Below are 19,031 nucleotides of genomic sequence, written 5' to 3' on the forward strand. Positions count from 1 at the left end.
TCAGCCAGATCCCTCCCGAAAACCCAAGCTGTGGCAAGCAAGAAAACTGTCTCCAGCTCCCCTGGAAAAGGTCTTCAGCCCCCCTTCCTTATGGAGACTGTTTCGGTGCAGGGGCTGGTGTGACAACAGACTGCGTGAGCTGTTTATCAGCTCTGAACACAGAAAAATTTCATAACTACAGAGGAAATGGGGGTGGCGCATTGCAGTGGGGGGGAATAATGGGCTGAAAGAGGTAGCGGTCTGCCCTGCAGGGATGGGTCCCCAGGGCAAAGGGTGCACAACTTGTCCTAGATTTTTTTTTTCCCCTTTTTTTCCTGAGATCCGAATGTATAATTGCAGGAGGGGACAAGGGGGAAAATGAGCTGAAGACTCGTAACTGCAGAGGCCGGTCCCTGTGAGCAAAGGGCCACATGTCTCCTTTTATCGCCAGCCATAATTCCCTCCTTGGCTCAAAGGCGGCTGTGAAAAGAGCAGGACTGGTTCAAACTTCCTTGGGGTCTCCGTGGCAACCAGCCCTGCAGGAGCCTTTTCTTCCTTTCCCCCCTTTCCTCTTTTGTTGTTGTTGTTGTTGTGTCATTAAAACTTCCCGGATTGAATCCCCACCAGGCTGCTCTGCAGGCACCGCTCCAGACCTCCTGCCTGCCTCCAGCCAGCTGCCCTTGCCTTTTCTCATCCCGTGGACCAGCAAAGCTCAGACCCAGCCCAGCAAAGCCCAGTCCAAACTCAGCCCCAGCTCAACAAAGCCCAGTCTGAAACCCTAGTCAGCCAAGCACTGCCCAGCTTCCCATCAGGATATTTGTCCCATCCCCCCCACTTTGTCACTCCCCAGTATTTTATCTTCATACAGTTCAGCCCAACATCCTCATAGTGATCGAGCAAACATTGTGCTTCTCTGATCTTTCAGGCTGAGCTGTCTCAGAAGGGCATGGAGTAATCCAGACCTGGCATTCCTGCTTTGCGTGCCCACACGTAGCTGAACCAGGCCAAGTCTGAGCAGAGCCCCTCTTGCATCAAGTGTTTGGGCACAGCAAGGGCTGCTGGGGACCTGCAGAGCACCGTGGCCTTGGATAGTCAAAGTCTTGGCCATGCACAGCAATGCCAGATCCAGCACAGATCTCATACCTGCTCTGTGAATGCAGGTGATAACCCAAGATGCAAGAAAGACTGAGATCTGTGCCATCAACTGTTACCTTTGGCAGTACCATTAGCATGGGGAGTGCAGCCCCTTGGAGCCATGTAAAAAAGCAAAAAATATTGCTTACACCTTCTCTTGTGTTGTGCTGGCTGTGCTGGACTGCGACACATCCCTGCTGGTATGCTCAGGACTGGGGTGTGAGTAGATGGGGACATTATGGATGGGCACTGCAGCTTGGGCAGGTGGCAGAGTCTCAGCAAGGAGAAGGTCTCCAATCCTAGCTGTGCTCCAGTGGCGGTGCCTACCCTTGCCCTACAGCATGGCTGACCAAACAGCCCAGGAGATATGCAACACTGATGTAAATGCATGCAGCTCCTTTTGCTCCAACAGCACAAGCACTTGCCTACATCAGAGGGCCCCATGACTTCCAGCTACAACATCGTGGAAAGTCACAGCCTGCAGCAAAAAATAGCTGATCGCATTTTTTATTGTGTATTCTCCAGCCTCCACGATATTGCTAGGCTGGAGTCTTGGAAAGGAAGGAAAGAGAGGAATGATGCTGCTCCCTTTGCTCTCCATCCCTCCCCCCCGTCCCCAGGATGCATTCCTCCAGATGTCAAGGTAGACAGAGCTGTCTTCAAACGAGCCCAAGACCTGGGGCATAGTTTCTTCATATGCTCAGCTAGTCCAATTAGTCAGATTTACTGCAGTTGTGAAAGGCAGCTCAGCCTCTCACGTAGAGCAAGGCTGCCCTCAAACACATAAGGTGTAAAACTGCCCTTCTCTACACAATTTCAGAGAGACAATATGCACTAGCCTTACAGTGCTTTTTATAATGGACCTGTTCCCCAGAAATCTCTGGGACTTGCCTTGAGGCTGCTTCCCCACCAGCAAGGCCTTATGTACCTATGACCACTGATCTACACATGCTCATCCACCCTCAGCCATCTACGCTTGCTCACATTCACCTACGTATAGACTACGTATGTACACGTTGGCAACCAGGGCTCTACACATACTCAACCACTCTAGTCATACCTCTCCTGTATCCTGAGATATTGCTTCAAACTGATGAAAAGAATCACATCATTGTGCAAGAAATCCTTCTGAGACCTTTTCCACTGGGCATTAGCCTGCTCATAGTGGCTCAGGTGAAGACTGAACAGAACCCTAAACATTATCTGGCAATAATTTTCCCACTAACAACTGATGGCTGATGAGACAGGTGTCCTACCCTACCAGACTCAGATCTCCCTTTACTTCAGAAGACAGCAGGGATGACTTGGATAGAAGAACAGAAGTTTAACAGAGAAGACTTTGAAGCTTCATCACAAGTACTGCCCCTTTCTAAGCACATTGTTGAAGCAGTGTCCCCACATGATGCAATGTGGGCTAACACTATTTCAGGCAAAACTGTGCCAGTCAAACATAATATTTATGTCCTTGTATTTACTGAAGTTTGTGATGGGTTTCATTGCTAGTTCTCTATGCTCAAAGTTGTCATAGTCACTAAAAAAACCATGCATCTTGGGGCTTCGTTAGGTGCTTTTTTTTTTTTTTCTGAACATCTCCATGGCAAGACAGAGATCTCAAAATCTAACCAGAGTTTGAGCTGTGAGGTGCTATAGGAATTTTAGTAGGTGACAGTGAAAGAAAGATGTTTTTATTCAGTCTGTAGCAGCTCCAGTTCAGTGGCACACAGGCACTGAGATGAAGTGTCCTTAGAAGATTTCCGTCTTACCAGCAATGGTGGAGGAACCAGCAGTTAGCATTTCCACTTCACATATTTCCTATGATTTCCTGGCCACAGAACAAGATATATGTGAATAAAAAGGAGGAGAAAAACTAAACCGTAGGGAGCACCATTTATCATTCATTCTGCCCTTCAAATACAAGGACTGGGATTCCAGCTCTGTTCATATGTTCATCTGCTTGCTATTAATTATTAAGCCTGTGATTCATAGCTGTCCCTTGATGTCCTAGCTCAGGCCTGCACAAACAGCAGGTGAGCCAGTTCCCTCCTGAAGGAACTAACAGAATATACACAGAAGCAATTCTTTCCCAAGTTTTGCAAGCAAGAAATACAGGGACAGGTAAAGAACCTGGGCCATCAAAATCATACGAGGAGTCATCAGCAAAGTTGAGAACACAAACAAAGTTTCTTGAGCTTGGATATGACAACAGGTACTACAACACGTTACTCCACCAATGTTTTAAAAATGTAATCTTTTGTTTCTAAACAAACAAACAAACAAAAACAGAACTCCCTGTCCCTTAGCCACAAGACATGGGATACTGCAGCAAAAGTTTGGTTTAAAAGAGTTTCTGCCATCACTAGAAGACAAAAAATACCCTAACTGCAGGATTTCTATACCATGAGCTTAGAATAGTTTACAAAAAAATGGAGTGAGGTAAGGCTATTTGCATTTTAAAAAAGCCATAAAGTTATTCCTAAAACAATAAAAACAATGATAAAGGGGTTTGCTAAACTCGGAGCTTTCCATTGCCATCATCTCAACAGCCACCATACCTTCGGCGAAAGCCTGATTTTCCTCTGCTTTATACCTGTGTCTTCAGCAAGGGGAATTTTAAAAAAAATATCAAGCAGAAACAAGATCCTGGTGCTCACCTGAACAGGTGAAGATCCATTTTCCTATAACAGTAGATACTTTTCCCCTGTGTCTCCCTGTCCTGTAGGCACCTAACAGCTCTACACATGAACTGCAGGCAGTGCTCCACTGGACATAACAGGCAGGCAGACGTGAAAGGCAGCCTTCCTGCAACCCTGCAGGAGCTGTGAGCTTACTTGGAGGTAGCATTAAAGCTTTGCTGGAGTAAACATGGAGATGAAGCACCTAACAGGAGTGAGGGGTATGCTAGGCTGGTCCATGCAATGTCAACATGCTGGAGCATACCCCCCCAGATCATTGGTGGTAGAGCACATCGAGAAGATACATGGAAATACACAAAGTTTATCCTGTCCGAAGATCAGAAGTGATATAATATCCATCGAGGCCCTTCTTTAAATTGCTCTGCTTAGGTGTTAATACAGGATTGCTCTTTCCAGGTAGCGATTGCGTTGGTGAGCCCAGCTAACATGAATTGAGATACGAAGAACCTGAAAGAGCAGAGGAGGACAGTCTGCTAGAGCCAGAGCGAGCAGAAGATCTAGGAGAGAGGAGATTTGGCCAAGAAAACTGAGGAACAGGTTAAGTTTAGAGAGAAATATAAATGTTACCAGTCTCAAGTTAGCAGCAAACACAGCCCTCAGAAACACGCAGGATTTCAGTAGTTTAAGATGGAAGGGACTCAGATGGCTCATTCACACTTTGAGGAAGGATTCCTTCAGCTCTTTACATACTTTTTAATAATTAACTTACTTTAGGACTGATGACTAGAGCCATCGAAGAACAGATTTGCTATTTTACCTCCACTTTAGATACTAAGACCAAAATGTAGGTCTTCAAAACAACCAACTCAGCTGCTTCTAAGCCTTGAAACCCCTTAAAAGACCATGGTCCTGAGGGACCTACCTTCTCGGTTTCTGTTTCTGGCCATGCCCAGAAGTGCCCAAATGTGCAATTCAACGTCTAGCACCCAGCTAAGCCACCCTCCACCACTGAACCGGAGTCAACCTGCAAATCAAGCACTCTGATGCCATTGCTTAGTGGGGCACCATGGATCACTGGTCTTGTACTTTCCCTGCCTTCCCCAACACACCAAGTCAGGTGTCTAAACCCTCCTCTGTCAGGTCATCCCAGGTCATCCATCTCTTGTCCTTCGCTGTGCGGTTTGAGTCATCCTCTTCACATCACACTGACCATGGGGTAATTCCAGCAAGGGCAACTGAACCACATCAGGAAGGGTTTGAGTTCCTGGTGTCTCACACTCATTGGTGGCTTGGTATGTTGAAATGCATGCCGAGAACAAATGCAGGAGACTCCATGGTCCTGTCACCTTCCCCAGGCACTTGGTTTCTTCCTGATGGTAGATTCTGATGGAGAAAGGACGAAAAGCTAAAAGAAGGAAAAGTTACAAAAGTTAGAGCACCAAGGGGAAGGAGAGGCATGTTTTCAACATGATTACAATTTTCTTTTGCTGGAGTGTTGTGAGAATAAACCAAAGGATCCCTTTGGATGCCTTGGCACCTACAGTGGTTGAGTTTGCAGTACCACAATGTTAGCACAATAGAGAAGGACCTTTATACTGACATTGTAAAGGCAACAGGACTCTTCCTGAGCAGCCAAACCTCTAACTTCCTCAATGTTTTTCATTTCTGGGCATATTGAAACTGGTCTATAAGAGTCAATATTGCCAAACTAGACAGACTGATGTGATTGAAAAGACCGCCAGTACATAAAACTGTCAGTCATCAGCACAAGGAGGTATCCATGAGTGAAATTTTGAAATTGTACTCTTTTGGATAACTGTCGTTTGCTCTTAGAAATTACATTTAAAATTAACGTTTGCTGTAGAACTTATAAATATTTGTTCAGGCTAGCATGAAATATCCCCAGGATAATTTTTGCATGTACACATCAGATTTTCATTTCACAGCAGAGAAGACTGAAAGTAAGTCTCTTCATTTCACAGACAATGTAGTCTTCATGGCTGTGAGACAGGTCATACTCCTTGGTGAGACATGCCTGCCATTTTAAGGCTTTGGGGATCTAGGCTGATACAACCGAAGACACAACTGAAACCTGCCAGTATTTTTCTACTTACTTTTTCTACTTATTTCAGTAGGAGAAACTTGGAGCCAAGAGTCACTATGAGTCATGTGTGAACAGGGCTAGAGACAATAAGGACCTTCTACTCACAGGATCTCAAAGTCGAAGCAACTGCAGACACACTCAAAACACAGTCTCTTCCCAAAAGGTAGGCCAACATGAATTCCTTATGATGATGGGACAAACAGTCCATTATGTTCAGAGCAGACAAAGAGAGCAATGGATGGGAGAAATTAAAAGGTGTGGGAGGACAGGCAACCCAAGAAACTTCATCGGATACCTGTCAGAGACTATAAAGAGCTTTCCCTTGACTTTAGTGTGCTTGGGATGAAATCTTTACCAACGTGCTGTTCATCTTTCAAAACCTCTCTGTGGCCACATCAATATGATGTTGGGCAGTTACTGGGGTGTGGGTGGGTGCTTTAGCATCTCCGCTGCTTTTGGAATGCAGCCCTTCCTGAGGCAACACTGAGATCTCTGCCCAACGCACAACAGCAAATAAAGTCTCTGGAGTTGGGGTCTTAGGTCACTTTTCCCCACTTGGTTGTCTGCAGAGGAAGCACTTTGTAGCTTGTTATTGGCTTGATTTATAAATCCTAACATCAAGAAATAGATAAAGAACACTTTGTATTGTTCCCCAATGTCTGACGGACAGAAACATCCCAGCCACCAAGACCTTGATGATGGTCTCCAACCAATCATTCAATTCAGATTTCAAAAGCTTTCCCCAATTAGATTTCTGCAGTATTGGGGATTTTTGTCCTCTCTATGGGATGTCAGTCACCTGTAGTATCACCTGAGATATCTCACTTCAGTCTCTCCTTTTGCTGCCTCTTTAACAGTTTGACATTTTAATGACAGAAATTCTCTCGCTCAGTACTTTTAAAGCTTATTCTGTTTGTGCAGCTCCAAAACATCCACTGATAGAGGTACAAACCTGTGCAGCAATTTGAGGTCTGCTTTTGCTAGATAGACTTACAGGCTCTTTAGTGGCAATTCACATACTCCATGGCTTATTTTAACCGGTAAGATAAAAGTGCCTGTGACCATTCCTGGAACCAGAGAGACAGGGACACAGGATTACCTTCATCCATCCTGCTAAATTCACTTAACCTCCAGAAGAGGTGGGTCACATCTTAAGGCTCTGTTTGGAATAGTTCCTGTTCCACACTAACCTCAAATTGTGACTAAAATTTCTTCAGAGCTGTGCAAGTTGGCCAGGTCAGGCCCATGCTTCATAGCTAAAAACATGGACAATAGAGTTCAAGATCTGGGGAAGATTCCCAGGTAGTGTTTAATTTAGTGGAACAGATTAAATCCATGTGTCTCCAAATGCTCATTTGAAAATCATTGCTTTCTAAAACCCAAGTGATTGCATTCAATAAAACATAGCTTGGTGCCAGGTGAGAGATTTGTCAGGATAAGACTACACCTAATATACCCTTTGGGATTTGAAATCCCACAAGAGGAACAAGCCATGTTTAACATCTATGATGGGTCATAGACAGCTGGAAAACCCATTGGACTAAGCCTGGAGAAGCGTGGCCCCATAGTCCTTGTAGCAGATGCAGGGACTGATGCAGAGGTAAGGTGCGGAGCGAACAGCCAGTGGATGTCCTCTCTTGGTTGCATGATGGCCAAGAAACCAATTACCACTTATGAGAACAGCTCTGCACTAACTCAGTGTCCAAATACACTAAAATCTGTAAGAACTGGGAATCAAGAAAGACACAGGCATGAGGCAGGTGCATGCCAGTAATTAAATAGCAACAAGGAATGCATTTGTACCCAGAGCCTTAATATCAGGAGAAGGTCTATAACTTTCAAAACCATGAGATGCATTTGGCTGCCCAAGATAGGACCTTGGACCTCTGTTATTAGCCACTGCTCTGCAATAAATTTATTTGATGGCTACTCCTAAAGCACCTGGGCAGCTCCACTGCAGGCAATAGACCTGTGATTTCTGAGGATGCTTTATGAGCAAAAGCAACTTTTTTAACTTCTCTCATGTCTTTGTCCCATTCTGTTGAGTCATCCCCTAGATTGGCTACTCTGACACAATAGCTCCTGTAAAAACAGTGTCTTTATGCAATAACAAGGATTTTCAAGGAAAATCTTTGTTGGGTCTATTTGCAACATGCAACATCTTTAGAGAAGTGATACTGCTTGTGATTTTTTTTTAATTATTATTACAATTATGTGTGTGGTTTTTTGATAATATTCTCATCTTTCTGTATCCAGAGATGCACTTCACAAGAAATTCATTAATGGGACATCTTCCCGTCTGCCTGCTCCACTCTTGCCATGACATGGCATTTTTTTCTCACTAGAGAACCAGGCTGCCACTGCTTCCCCTGTCCATCCACCCCACCCACACACTTTGAAAAACCTGGGCAGTGCAGATTTCATTTAAAGTTTATAACCATTTTTGCCCACATGGCTCACATCAACACTTTCAGAGGGGTATTCTGCCTCTTTGGTGCTCCCATTAGCTCTGCCTCCTGCAAGGGTTAATGTTCACCTCCCTCTCCATCTAAAGAATAAGTTGTCTATCTCACCCCCACCGTGAGATTAAGCGCTTCACCCTTACCTTGCAAAGTGTTGGCATGCCAAGCCAGAAGCAGGGTCTGTGCATCCTGGGTTTCTAAGTGAAATTAAAAACAAAAATTAAAAAATTTTAAAAAACAACAAAACAAAACACGGAAAATCTCACTGCCCCAGTAAAGTCTCTTGCAAAGAGGTTTTGACTGTGGAAGCGAGGGCTAGGAACAAAGTTGTGGGGTGGAGGGGGAGGAGAGCATGATTGACAGCCCTGAGCTGAGACTCATCCCTTACCTTGGGCCATGCGGTCTGATTGGCTGCCTGCTGACATCCCCAAGCCCTGCACTTTTTAATAGACGCTTTTGGATGATCTACAGGGAAAAGGCTTGGAGAGGTGTGTTTCTGACAAGCCAGAAAGTCATCCGCACTACAAGGGACTTTGTTTAACTCTTTTTCTTTTTTTTTTTTTTTTTTTTTTTCTGGAAGGAGGGAGATTCTTCATTTTCTCACTTAATGTTTTTCTGAAAACTTCGCTGAGATTTTCCCCTTGCACCAGCCTGGACTAATGGATTACCACCTGCTTGGACTAATTTTATCTTTTCTCTTCAACGGCACAAAGGTCTTAGCCGGTTACCCAATTTGGTGGTAAGATTTATCTCGCCCCCCCCCCCCTTCCCTCTTTCTATTATTGATTAATGAATTAATTAATTATTAGTTATGGGATTTCTGTGTATGCATGTTCCTTCATTTTCACCCTTCGCCCTGCTGAGCTGGCCACGACTGCATGTTTGATTCTAAGCATAATTTCTTCAGATTTGACCAGTAATTAATGAAAAGTTTGGGGGTTATTATTAAAGGGCAATGTCTAGGTTTCCCTTTGCGCAAATGGAGTCTTCCCCACCACTCTTAATTTCTCCATTTTCGTCACTGTAGCAATAGGCATTTGTTTTAGATGTAAAAAGATGCATTTTTATTTTCTTGTGCAATAGGAATTTGGTCTGTTGCATGACTGTGTAGCAGGTATTTTCTTCCTTTCCATTAAATTATGATCAATTCTTTAAAAAAAAAAAAATTTTATTTTCTTTTTGGCTGCTGCAGTTTTTGGACTTCTTTCTCTTCTTTTGTTGTATTCTGTTATGTGAATTTAGTCCGGCAAATAAGCTGAGAACACAAATGGCACCTGAGAAAATATTCGTTAGTAAAATTCCTCAAAGATGGATTTTGTTCTTTTTAATTATGGAAAGGTCACTTATTTCCTTGCACCAACAATAAAAATATTTTTTAAAAGAATTGGTTATTTCTTATAATATGGCTGATAAGTAACCTGAGTTACTTATTTTAAAAATAAATATAACAGTATATAAATAAATATATTAACAAAATGTAATTGGAAGCACTTCAGAATAAAAAATACAGAATAAAACATTTCAGGTCATTTAAACACAGCAGACAGTGAGTTGCATAACAGAATATTTCAGTTAATTTCTCTCTTTATCCTGTAGGATTTCTCATTGGATTATATCTTGTTAAGTTTCTGTATGTGCCAGGTAGGGGCTGTAAACCTAATGATCTGTAGGGCAAAGAGGGAGATGTTGGAATTTGGTGCTACTGAGATTCTTGGGTTATTTTCGCCTTTCCAGAAAAGTCTTTTTTTTATTACTGAATTAAATCCTTTCAGTGCCAACATGGAGATGGCAAGAAGTAGGTGGGAGTGAACTTGGAAATGGACTGCCATGTCTGGGAATATTTAGAAATCAGAAAGGAAAAGACGAATTTTTTTTAATAATCTGCTTATTACCGTGGACTTGGAGAATGAAAATGTGCAGTTCCAGTAGAGAAAGATTGAGAATACAATGAGAAGTCCATGCTCAGGAAACGTTTAAAAGCTACGCAGGTTCATGAAATGGCTAAATCACAGCATGTTTTCCTGAAGAATTAAATTATTTCCTCGCCCTGAGCGTGGCTGCCTAACTTCAGGACCTAAGCCTGGGGCAGGGGAGCCTACTGAAATATAGGCAGCATCACTTTGATTCTTTATATCCCTTTTCTCCTTCATCTGGGGACCAGCGTGTCTGAACGGGGGTGCGCGGTGGGTTGTAGAACAGGTCAAAACTGCACGGCTGGATCTAAAGGCAAGAATCTGCATGGGGCAACGATACCTTGCCATGACATCAGCTCTCCCAGGGTCTCACCAGCTCCTGACCTTCCCCAGGCTTTGATATAAATCAGCATTTAACTCCTGAATCAAGGAGGATTTTGACTCTCAAAGCGAGGAACCAAAATGTTCTTGACGAAAAGGTCTGCTTTATCCCCGTGAAGCAAAAATGTCCCCATGAGCAAAATGTCTCTCCCCGTTTTCAGGAGAAGACACTGCAGACAGGTTTCTGCCCCATGTCCTTGCCTTCTCCAAAATCCCTACAAGTTCACCCGAAATGAACAATACAGAGGACATGTAAGACAGAAACACCAGGAGCATGGCAAGCAGCATCCATGGGAAAGGAGGGAGTCGAACAAGCTATCCGCAGTATGTCATTCAATAGATCTGTATCTTGCATATTTTTTTGTGATTCTGGCAATACCAAAGTGCCAGAGAGTCGCTGCTGCACTGAGAGGATGTGATGAGGTGCCCCACATAGGGTTGATGGGCTATCAAAAATGGCATAGGGTTTTAGAGGTTTCTTGAAGGCTGAGGGAGTAGAAGGGCAGAAATATCTGGGCCAGGGCTCCCCGACTGCTCAGGCAGAGACAATGCTTCCCACAGCACACAAAATTAAGTATCTCCTTCGGTCCCACTGAAGGCTTTGAATATCTGCTCTGTGAAGCTGAGATCTTTTGTACAGTGTGCTCTAGCATGAGGCGATATATACTCTTAAAAAAAAAAAGCATGCTTTTCCAGTTGTCTTCCTGATCCTCTGATCTTTAGGCAGGCACAGAGCAGAGTTTGGGGGATAAGTCCCACTTGCAGGGTTCAACATGCCACAAAACAGGGGGAGGGAAGCAAAGATGGGGCACAGCGTCAGCCCAGTCCCCTGCGCTGGGCTTCTGCACCCCTCCAGGCCAGGCTGGACAGGAGATCATCAGTGCTTCCTTATCCTCAGCTAAACCCATCTCTGCTAAATATGAGACTTTCAGGAAGACTGTTCATCTTGCAGGACCCCAAGACTGCTGACAGACAGTGCCCGGTCCTGCTGGTGCAACATTTCTGGGTATTTTTCTATTGTATAGGGAATATTTTGGCAGCAAAATCAAAACAGATCATTTCTGCTTTTGGGCATAAATGGGAAAAATGTTTATTCCTGTAGTGGGAAGGAAGTGTCTGAATGTGCACAAGGAAAAGAAGTGCAATAGGAATGGGGTCTCAGCACTTTGTAAATGGGTTTAGGGGTGGCTGGAATAATCTGGCTGCTCCACAGTGCAGTCAGACAATGCCAGCAAGCACGACATCGATGACGGTGCAGTGGAAAGGATAAAAGCAAAAAGATGAAGCTGCTGAGGGTTTGCACTGAGTTGTATTTTTATTGAGGGGCCAGGAAAGGATACTGGCCATATGGTTATATTATCTAGAGAGAGCATAACTCAACAGCAACCCTCCAGCTTGCACACCATCATGTTGGAGGGTGGGTCCGGCCCTTGGCCTCAGTGGTGAAATGTTATATGCAAGGCAGTGAGGCTCAAGCCATCAGCTCTTGGCACAGGGAGCAGTCTGGACAAACGGCATGCAAAGGGAAGGACTTTGCAGTGCAAATACAGATCTGCAGTGCCCAGGCTCCCTGGTAGCAGCGCAAAGGTAGAGCCACTGGGTTGCAAAGCCAAGAGGGGGATTTGCAGTCCAACCTGTTTGATTGCTAGCAACTCCCTGACATCGTCCTGGCCCTAACCACCTAGCATTTTCCCAGGCAATGCCTGAGCAAGGTCCAGGGGTAGCACAGACTGTAGATGTAACCTTCAGTGAGCAGGGGTGGTATTTTGCCATAGGGCCAACCCTTCTTCACGTGCTTCCATTCTATTACAGCAGTGCAAAGGAACAGATGGGGCACATACGGGAAAAGGTAATCTAAATGCTGCCTGCAACAGTGCCGACAAGAGGAGCTGCAGCCAACAAAAGCTTCCTCAGATATGTGTCCAACACTTATGCTCTCTGGGTTACTGCTGTTAAAAGAGAGGCAGAGAAGGAAGAGATGGAGAGATGTGGTGAGGCCATGGAGACCAGGACTGCTGCTCTTCCTGACCCTTCAGGGATGGCATGGATGGAAGCACAGTGGGCAGCAGGGCCATGGCTGGCTCCCCAGCCTTGCAGGCAGCAGTCATGGGTCATGCCAACAGCCTTTTTAGGTGCCAGCAGAAAGGATGGTGGTGACACCAATCACACCTGCAGTCATTTTTTTAATCCCAAATACCCTAATGACAGCACGGATAACAGAACATGTCTGAGTCATTGGGCTTGGGGGGGATCAAGGTATGAAAGAGTAGTCAATGCAGCATAAAGACAGAATGATGGATGGCCCCAGAATTTTCTGGTAATGTCCTGAGAGAATTTAGATTAAAATGTAGCCCATGGCCAGAGCTGTGTCAGTGCAGGCCAACAGACATATTGTGGCCCAGGAAACAACTAGAAACTGCTAATACATGTGCAGGAGCTGAAGAAGACAATCAGGGAGACAACTCCACCCATGAACTGAGAAGAAACACCAAAAGCTCTCCTCTTCCGTGAGCATCATTCACCAAGAAGTCTTGAAAATCTCTGGTGTGTCACTAGCCTCGAGAAAGGAGACAGATTTGGAGTCATCGGTGTAAACAGAGAGTAAAAAATTCAGCCCCACTCCTCTCATCATTCAAGACATAGTATTAATAGGTCAGTGCCCATAACTGTGACTCTCAGCAAGTGCATCTCCCCATCCAGCATTCGTTGGCCCCTAAGCAGATGACTTGGCAACTGGAAGAATGGCTTTGTCTGTCATACATTATTAAATTTTATTTCTATCCCTCAGAAATGTTTTCAGGGGAAGCTGGAGGCTTTGGCAGCTGCTGAGGATCCCAGTGGCCTTGGGCCCCTAGGAAGAGGCAGATAGAAACTTAAAAACAAGTTCTCACTGGTCCCACAGTAGCTTCCTCATTAGGAAAAACCTGTATGTGAAAACCATTTGCATGTAGATGTAGTCTGAGGTGACATGTAACTTGTCTTCTTTAGCTTTCAGTGTCTCACCTTGATGGATTTAATGGGAGACTTCATTCTCTTGGCAGTCTTGGTTTTTTCATTCTCTGAAGGCTGAAAACATTTATATCCTGTAGTCTGTGTTTTGTTATAGGCGTGTGACCCTTAAAGCTTTATTCAAAAAGAATAAAATTGCGGTGCAGCATCAGACTACTAGAGAAGATTTCCTGATGCAAATCCAGCTGCTGTAGCACTACAAAGGAAGAAAAAGACCCCACGTATAATTTTCCTACAGCTTAAAATGCAGCCAGTTCTGGGGGAAAATGACTAAGATAATGATGGAGTTTGTCAGTGACAGAGCTGACGGCACTTACCATGCAAGCCCAGAAGTGCTGCTCTGGCTCCTGGTCTGGCACACGAAGCCAAAGCACCTCCACCAGCAGCCTGCGCTGGCACGTGAAGCTCTGAACTGGAAGAGTTGGCGCATAAACCACACGTCGCCTTCTGCTGATGCTGCTGGGGGGGTGTTAACACCCGCCAGCAGCTGGTGGGTAAGGCCGCAGACTGCTGCCCCTAGATGTGTCAAAGCTTGTCTGCCAGGGCTGTAGGTGAAGATACCTGGGGACTGCAGTGAGGCCAGAGGTAACGAGGAGAGATGCTGGGGTGACATGTGGCTGCTCATGAGAACAGTTGTTAATAACTAAATGGCCACAAGCTTTCAGGATCTTGTGGTTTTAAAGGTTTTCCTTAGCATTTTCTACAGCCAGGCACAGCCAGTGGGAATCCATATCACCACCCTGCCAAATGGGTTGGTAAGCCCATGCCATGTAAGCAAGAGCTTTTCAAGCCGGAATTCAGATTCATCATTTGTCCGGTACAGAAAACACACATGGGCAGCACTAATCATTGCCGGAGGAGAGCTTCTGAGGATGTGCTGTCTTGTGAACCTCAGCATACCCCAGGTCTTGGCAGAGTGCAGTGCAGTGGAGTCCCGAGTTCGGCAACATCTTCAAAATACTACTACAACACAACAGTACAGAGCAATAAGAAATGTACGCATTTTCCTAAATATTAGGAAGTCTCATTCCCTCGAAAACTAACCACTCATGTCTCCTGGAGTGTCTCAGCCCCAGGAATCCACCCTGTCCTACAGGGCCAACGTAAGCCTGGAGCCAGATGAACACAGGGAGAAGGGCTCTGACTCACATAAAGACTTAAAAGTGTTTCTGCCCTAAAGACAGAAATCTCTGTTACTATTCCTGTAACTAAATTCAGCAGTAAATTTAAGTGGTCACAAAGAGCTTTTGAGAGGCCATTTAATTGCAAACCGATTGCTTTTCATTTGAATCCTTCATTAAAAGCATCATTTGACAAAGTGAAGCACCTGCCTAAGGGACCCCATGCAAGGGCACTGGAAATTCAGACGGTACTTCTGGGCACCCGATATTCTTAGCTCAGGGCTGGCTGCGGGGTTCTGGCGATGCTGGAAGCCACCAACCAGTGAACTTGCATGCCAGCTCTTCTACATGCTGACTTGCTTCTCTAGCTATAAATCAACACTCACCTTGATGTGGTCAGGTAGAAACTTCACACCCCACTGACACAGTTGTGTGTATGCAGGCAGGGAACCAGTGGTGGTGGTTACCAGCAGGAATATGAACTCACAGTTGTGCTCATCTCAAACAAAATGAACTGTGTGCTGGGCTACACTGGGAGGAGGAGTCTGGGCAGCAGACTGGGGGAAGCTGTCATCCTCTGCTTGGCATTTGGGGCACCTGTAACAGTGTGTTGAGATGTGTCGCCCACCAGCTCAAGAGGGATTTAGAGAAACTGGAGAGTGGCCAGTGGGTGCTTCCAAGGTGGTAAGGATCTGGGGCACATGGCTCACCAGGAAAGGTGGTGGGACCCGGGCTCATTTAGTCTGGCCAAGAGAAGACCAAGGGCTGTTCAACAGCAGCCTATGGCTTCTTGAAGGGTTCTTACAAATATGATAGAGCCAATCTTTTCTCTGTAGTGTCAAACAATATAGAAAAGGGCAATTGCCACAAGCTGGGACTTCAAAGGTTCATGCTTGCATGAGGAGACCCTCCTTGCGCCAGGGTGCTGTGGCTCTGAGCCAAGTGCTCATGGAGGTGAGGAGGCACTGTCCTTAGACATTTGCAGGACTCAGCTGCATGAAGCCCTGGCCGCCCTGGGCTGGTGCTGGGGAGTCTCCTACTCTGAGCAGGTGCTTGCATTAGAGACCTCCAGCGATCCTCTCAACCATCATTTCTGTGACTGTGATATACACCCTTTGCTAAGACCAACAGTAGTGCTACAAAGGATGCAAAGTGTTAGACAGGTCCTGGATTACTCAGTCCCCAGCATATGTCTAACAGGGGGTGGGACCTTCATTAGGACCCTGAGCACAACTAAGCAACTCTCATCGTGTGACAGCCAAAGGCTTACAATGGCAACGTACAACCCAACACGCACGCCAAGGAGAAACTTGATTGTCAGTCATGTCACCCTTGCTATACACAACACATCTTCTATGCCCAGATATGAGTCATTGCCACTCCAACTAGGTCATGACAGGTCTTCAGCTAATGCTTTCTCACTGCATCTATCTCAGCTCTGTTGCCTTCCATCTCCTGTAGTGCAGTCACTGCTCTACTGGGTGTGTGAGCCAAGGACAGATGCAAGAATGCCTTCAGCCCTTCCTCCCCACCCCTGCAGGCACAGTACAGACCTGGGCAGTCTGAGCCCTCAGAGGACATGACTCTAAGGTCACTAAATCACTTCTGACTTTTAAATTACACTTCCATAATTTAGTTGACACTCTGAGGGTACTTGATTTCCACTGCTCTCCTGGAGGACAAATGAACACTGCCCACATACTCACCAGGGCTGGTAGCCAGGAGGTGGAAGGTTATCTTCCACTTGACATTGGTGATAAGGTCTCAGTGATGCTCATCAGGCCCTTCTATGGCCAAGTCAAACAGTTCAACCTAAACTATTGGCTGGATTTTGTATGAAAAGGCAGGAAAATGACCATGTAGCCAGCTTTAAAGAACTAAAAAACAAACTTTAAATATGAAATAATAAAGATTAAAGAATCTGTGTCTTGAAAATATGCAGATATAATGCAGAGCACTTTCAATTATCCATGTCATGTATTCAGCTGAAAAATGTCTTCATCCAATATGTGCTACAAATTTCAGTTTCTAAGGCTCACCAGCAGATAGGCCAGCCATCTAGAAATACACCTCATCTACTGTTTAGACACAGAAGTTGTTGGTCCATCTGCCAACAGAAATCTCAATGTGAGCAAGAGTGCGGTACCCCTCTTGCATCATGAGAACCAAGCTGCTTTAATCAATGTACGCTTAACATACAAAAATCAGTCAGTTGGGTTAACAATGGTATTTGTTTAGTTATGTGTCTCTGCTAGCACTCTCTTAACATTGTAGATCCAATTTGCATGACTTGTGTTGAGTCAAAGTAGTATCTATGGCAATTTGGCTCAACTTGAGCCTTTTTGCCAGGCCTGAGTGAAACATCCTTGGCACGTCTAGTAGAAGTCTGAGCAGCTGCTAGTTGTTGTCTTCCCACTGACCGGTGTTTGGCTAGTTTTAATCTGACAGCATATCAAATATGGAACATTTTTGAGCATTAAAATAGAAAGAATTCTGGATTCAGAGTCCAGCCATTCAGCAATGTGGACACACTCAAAGTCCTTGATGAAAGTTAAGGTATTTGTCCATCCAAGAACTACTTCTGAGTAGCTATTATCATTTTTGCAACATTATGAAGCTCATACCAAAGGCTTTTTGAAGATGGATTAGTGGATTTTTATTTGTGTCCATATGGATATGACGATGTCTCAGGAGATACAGTCAAACCTAGAAATAAAAATCCAGTAGGCTGGCATTCCTTCCCTATTTACACACACTCTTATTCTCAGTTTCCTGAATGCAATGGCTCTAAATGGAGCTTGTATTGGAAATCGTGGTCAACCTGGCATAGCTCTAAAAAGTTATAACCTAATTCTTGAAATACTAATCTATAACAAGAGAATTGCAATGGGATTTCTCTCCCAGAAAGGTAGGATCCTACTGTATGCAAATCACCAAGGGACAGTCTGCTGTTACCTCTCTATAAGGTAGACCTCCAGAAAGTCTGTCTTAGGTCTGATCTTGGAAAGGATGAAATGACCTGGTGTCTTTCCTCTGTTGGTAGATGGAACGACCCAATAACTGTAGAATAGACACATATTTTCCATTGGCTGTTGTTGGGATGAGACAAATTTGATGTTCACCAGCTCCTGCATGTATCCATAATCTCATTTTTCTTCAGTTCCCAATACCACTCAGTGGATCTCAGTGATTTTCCTAAAGGATCTGAAATGGGAAGGATTTGTCAGGAGCTTGGCTGCATAATTTACATATCCCATATATAGACAGTTACAGCTTATGTTCCTTAAATTACTCAAAGTTTAATTTTAGCCTTCTGTTGGCAGATGCAGGTTCATTTTATATCTAGAAGTGGAAGTGGTTTAATATTACTCAAATTTGTAGGTACTATTACAGTGATACTGGATGTAATGAACAGCTGCTGATATCAGGCTATACGATTTAAGGTTGTTTAGTTGAATTTTTCTGTCCATATCCAGGTGGGGCATAGGCTGAGAAACACTGAGAAACACTGTGTTATAATTAACACTTAGTGCCTTTTTAACACTATCTGTGCATTAACTGGGTATGATTTACAGCTTTTCCTATGGTAATACCTGAAAAGAAAGCTTAGGACTAGGCATATCTTGAGAGTCCACACGTCTTCCAGTCCGGGAGTCCTCTGTTTCTTACCATTTCCTCTGACTAGGAGTGTAGGGCTCCTTAAAAATTCCAAACTAACCCCAAAACAGAAGGTATTTGCAAACCACTGGGTAAGCCAGTAGTCCTTTACAAATGTATCTTGTCTCCCTTGTCTAACACATTACCCTAGCTAGAGGATGCCTGTTTCCAGATCATACATCCAGCATATTTAGTAGATAGATAGGCTAGTGCTGATGCAAGTTACTCAAGAAAACCTCCACTGTCACCTAAGAAAGAAACTGCCAGCCATACTTAGCTGAAAGGGCTTCTACTGCACAAGCTTGAAAAACAGAATATTTACCCTGTAACAACAAAGATGTTGATCACCAGGACTGTTAGTGTAGTTGCTTTGCCGTCGCTGAAAACATGAAAGAACTATGCTTTGATAAGCAAATTTGCTATGATAAAGGAGCCAAACTCTCTCTAAAGATAGGTTTCCTGATTTGCTAATTTGCTAATTTGTCATCTTCACAATTCTCTGAACCTGTCTGGTTTTAATTAATCTTACAAATCTAATCAAGTCTAACTGGCACCTTTCCCAGTACTCACACCTTTCATTTTTGAATGAGAAACACTTTTCCTGAGCCCCTCTAGCATCGCATTGGCTCAGACACTGG

At 44.5% G+C, this 19,031-nt stretch overlaps 2 protein-coding genes across 2 annotated transcripts in view; one reads left to right on the plus strand and one right to left on the minus strand.

Moving 5' to 3' along the window:
- Positions 1-8,710, minus strand: part of WNT9B (wingless-type MMTV integration site family, member 9B) — a 40,819-nt gene extending 32,109 nt beyond the window's left edge. Inside the window, exons 1-3 of the mRNA XM_010561428.1 lie at positions 8,701-8,710; positions 8,456-8,509; positions 4,957-5,151 (exon numbers count right to left, since the gene is read on the minus strand). Coding sequence (XP_010559730.1) covers positions 4,957-5,151; positions 8,456-8,509; positions 8,701-8,710 — 259 coding nt within the window. The remainder of the gene's footprint in view (positions 1-4,956; positions 5,152-8,455; positions 8,510-8,700) is intronic.
- Positions 8,711-8,970: 260 nt separating this feature from the next.
- The window catches only part of WNT3 (wingless-type MMTV integration site family, member 3), a 50,024-nt gene continuing 39,963 nt past the window's right edge, over positions 8,971-19,031 (plus strand). The window contains exon 1 of the mRNA XM_010561308.1: positions 8,971-9,051. Coding sequence (XP_010559610.1) covers positions 8,972-9,051 — 80 coding nt within the window. The 5' untranslated portion in view covers position 8,971. The remainder of the gene's footprint in view (positions 9,052-19,031) is intronic.

The sequence above is a fragment of the Haliaeetus leucocephalus genome, unplaced genomic scaffold, assembly GCF_000737465.1.
Source record: "Haliaeetus leucocephalus isolate CR32 unplaced genomic scaffold, Haliaeetus_leucocephalus-4.0 Scaffold144, whole genome shotgun sequence".
Taxonomy (NCBI): Eukaryota; Metazoa; Chordata; class Aves; order Accipitriformes; family Accipitridae; genus Haliaeetus; species Haliaeetus leucocephalus.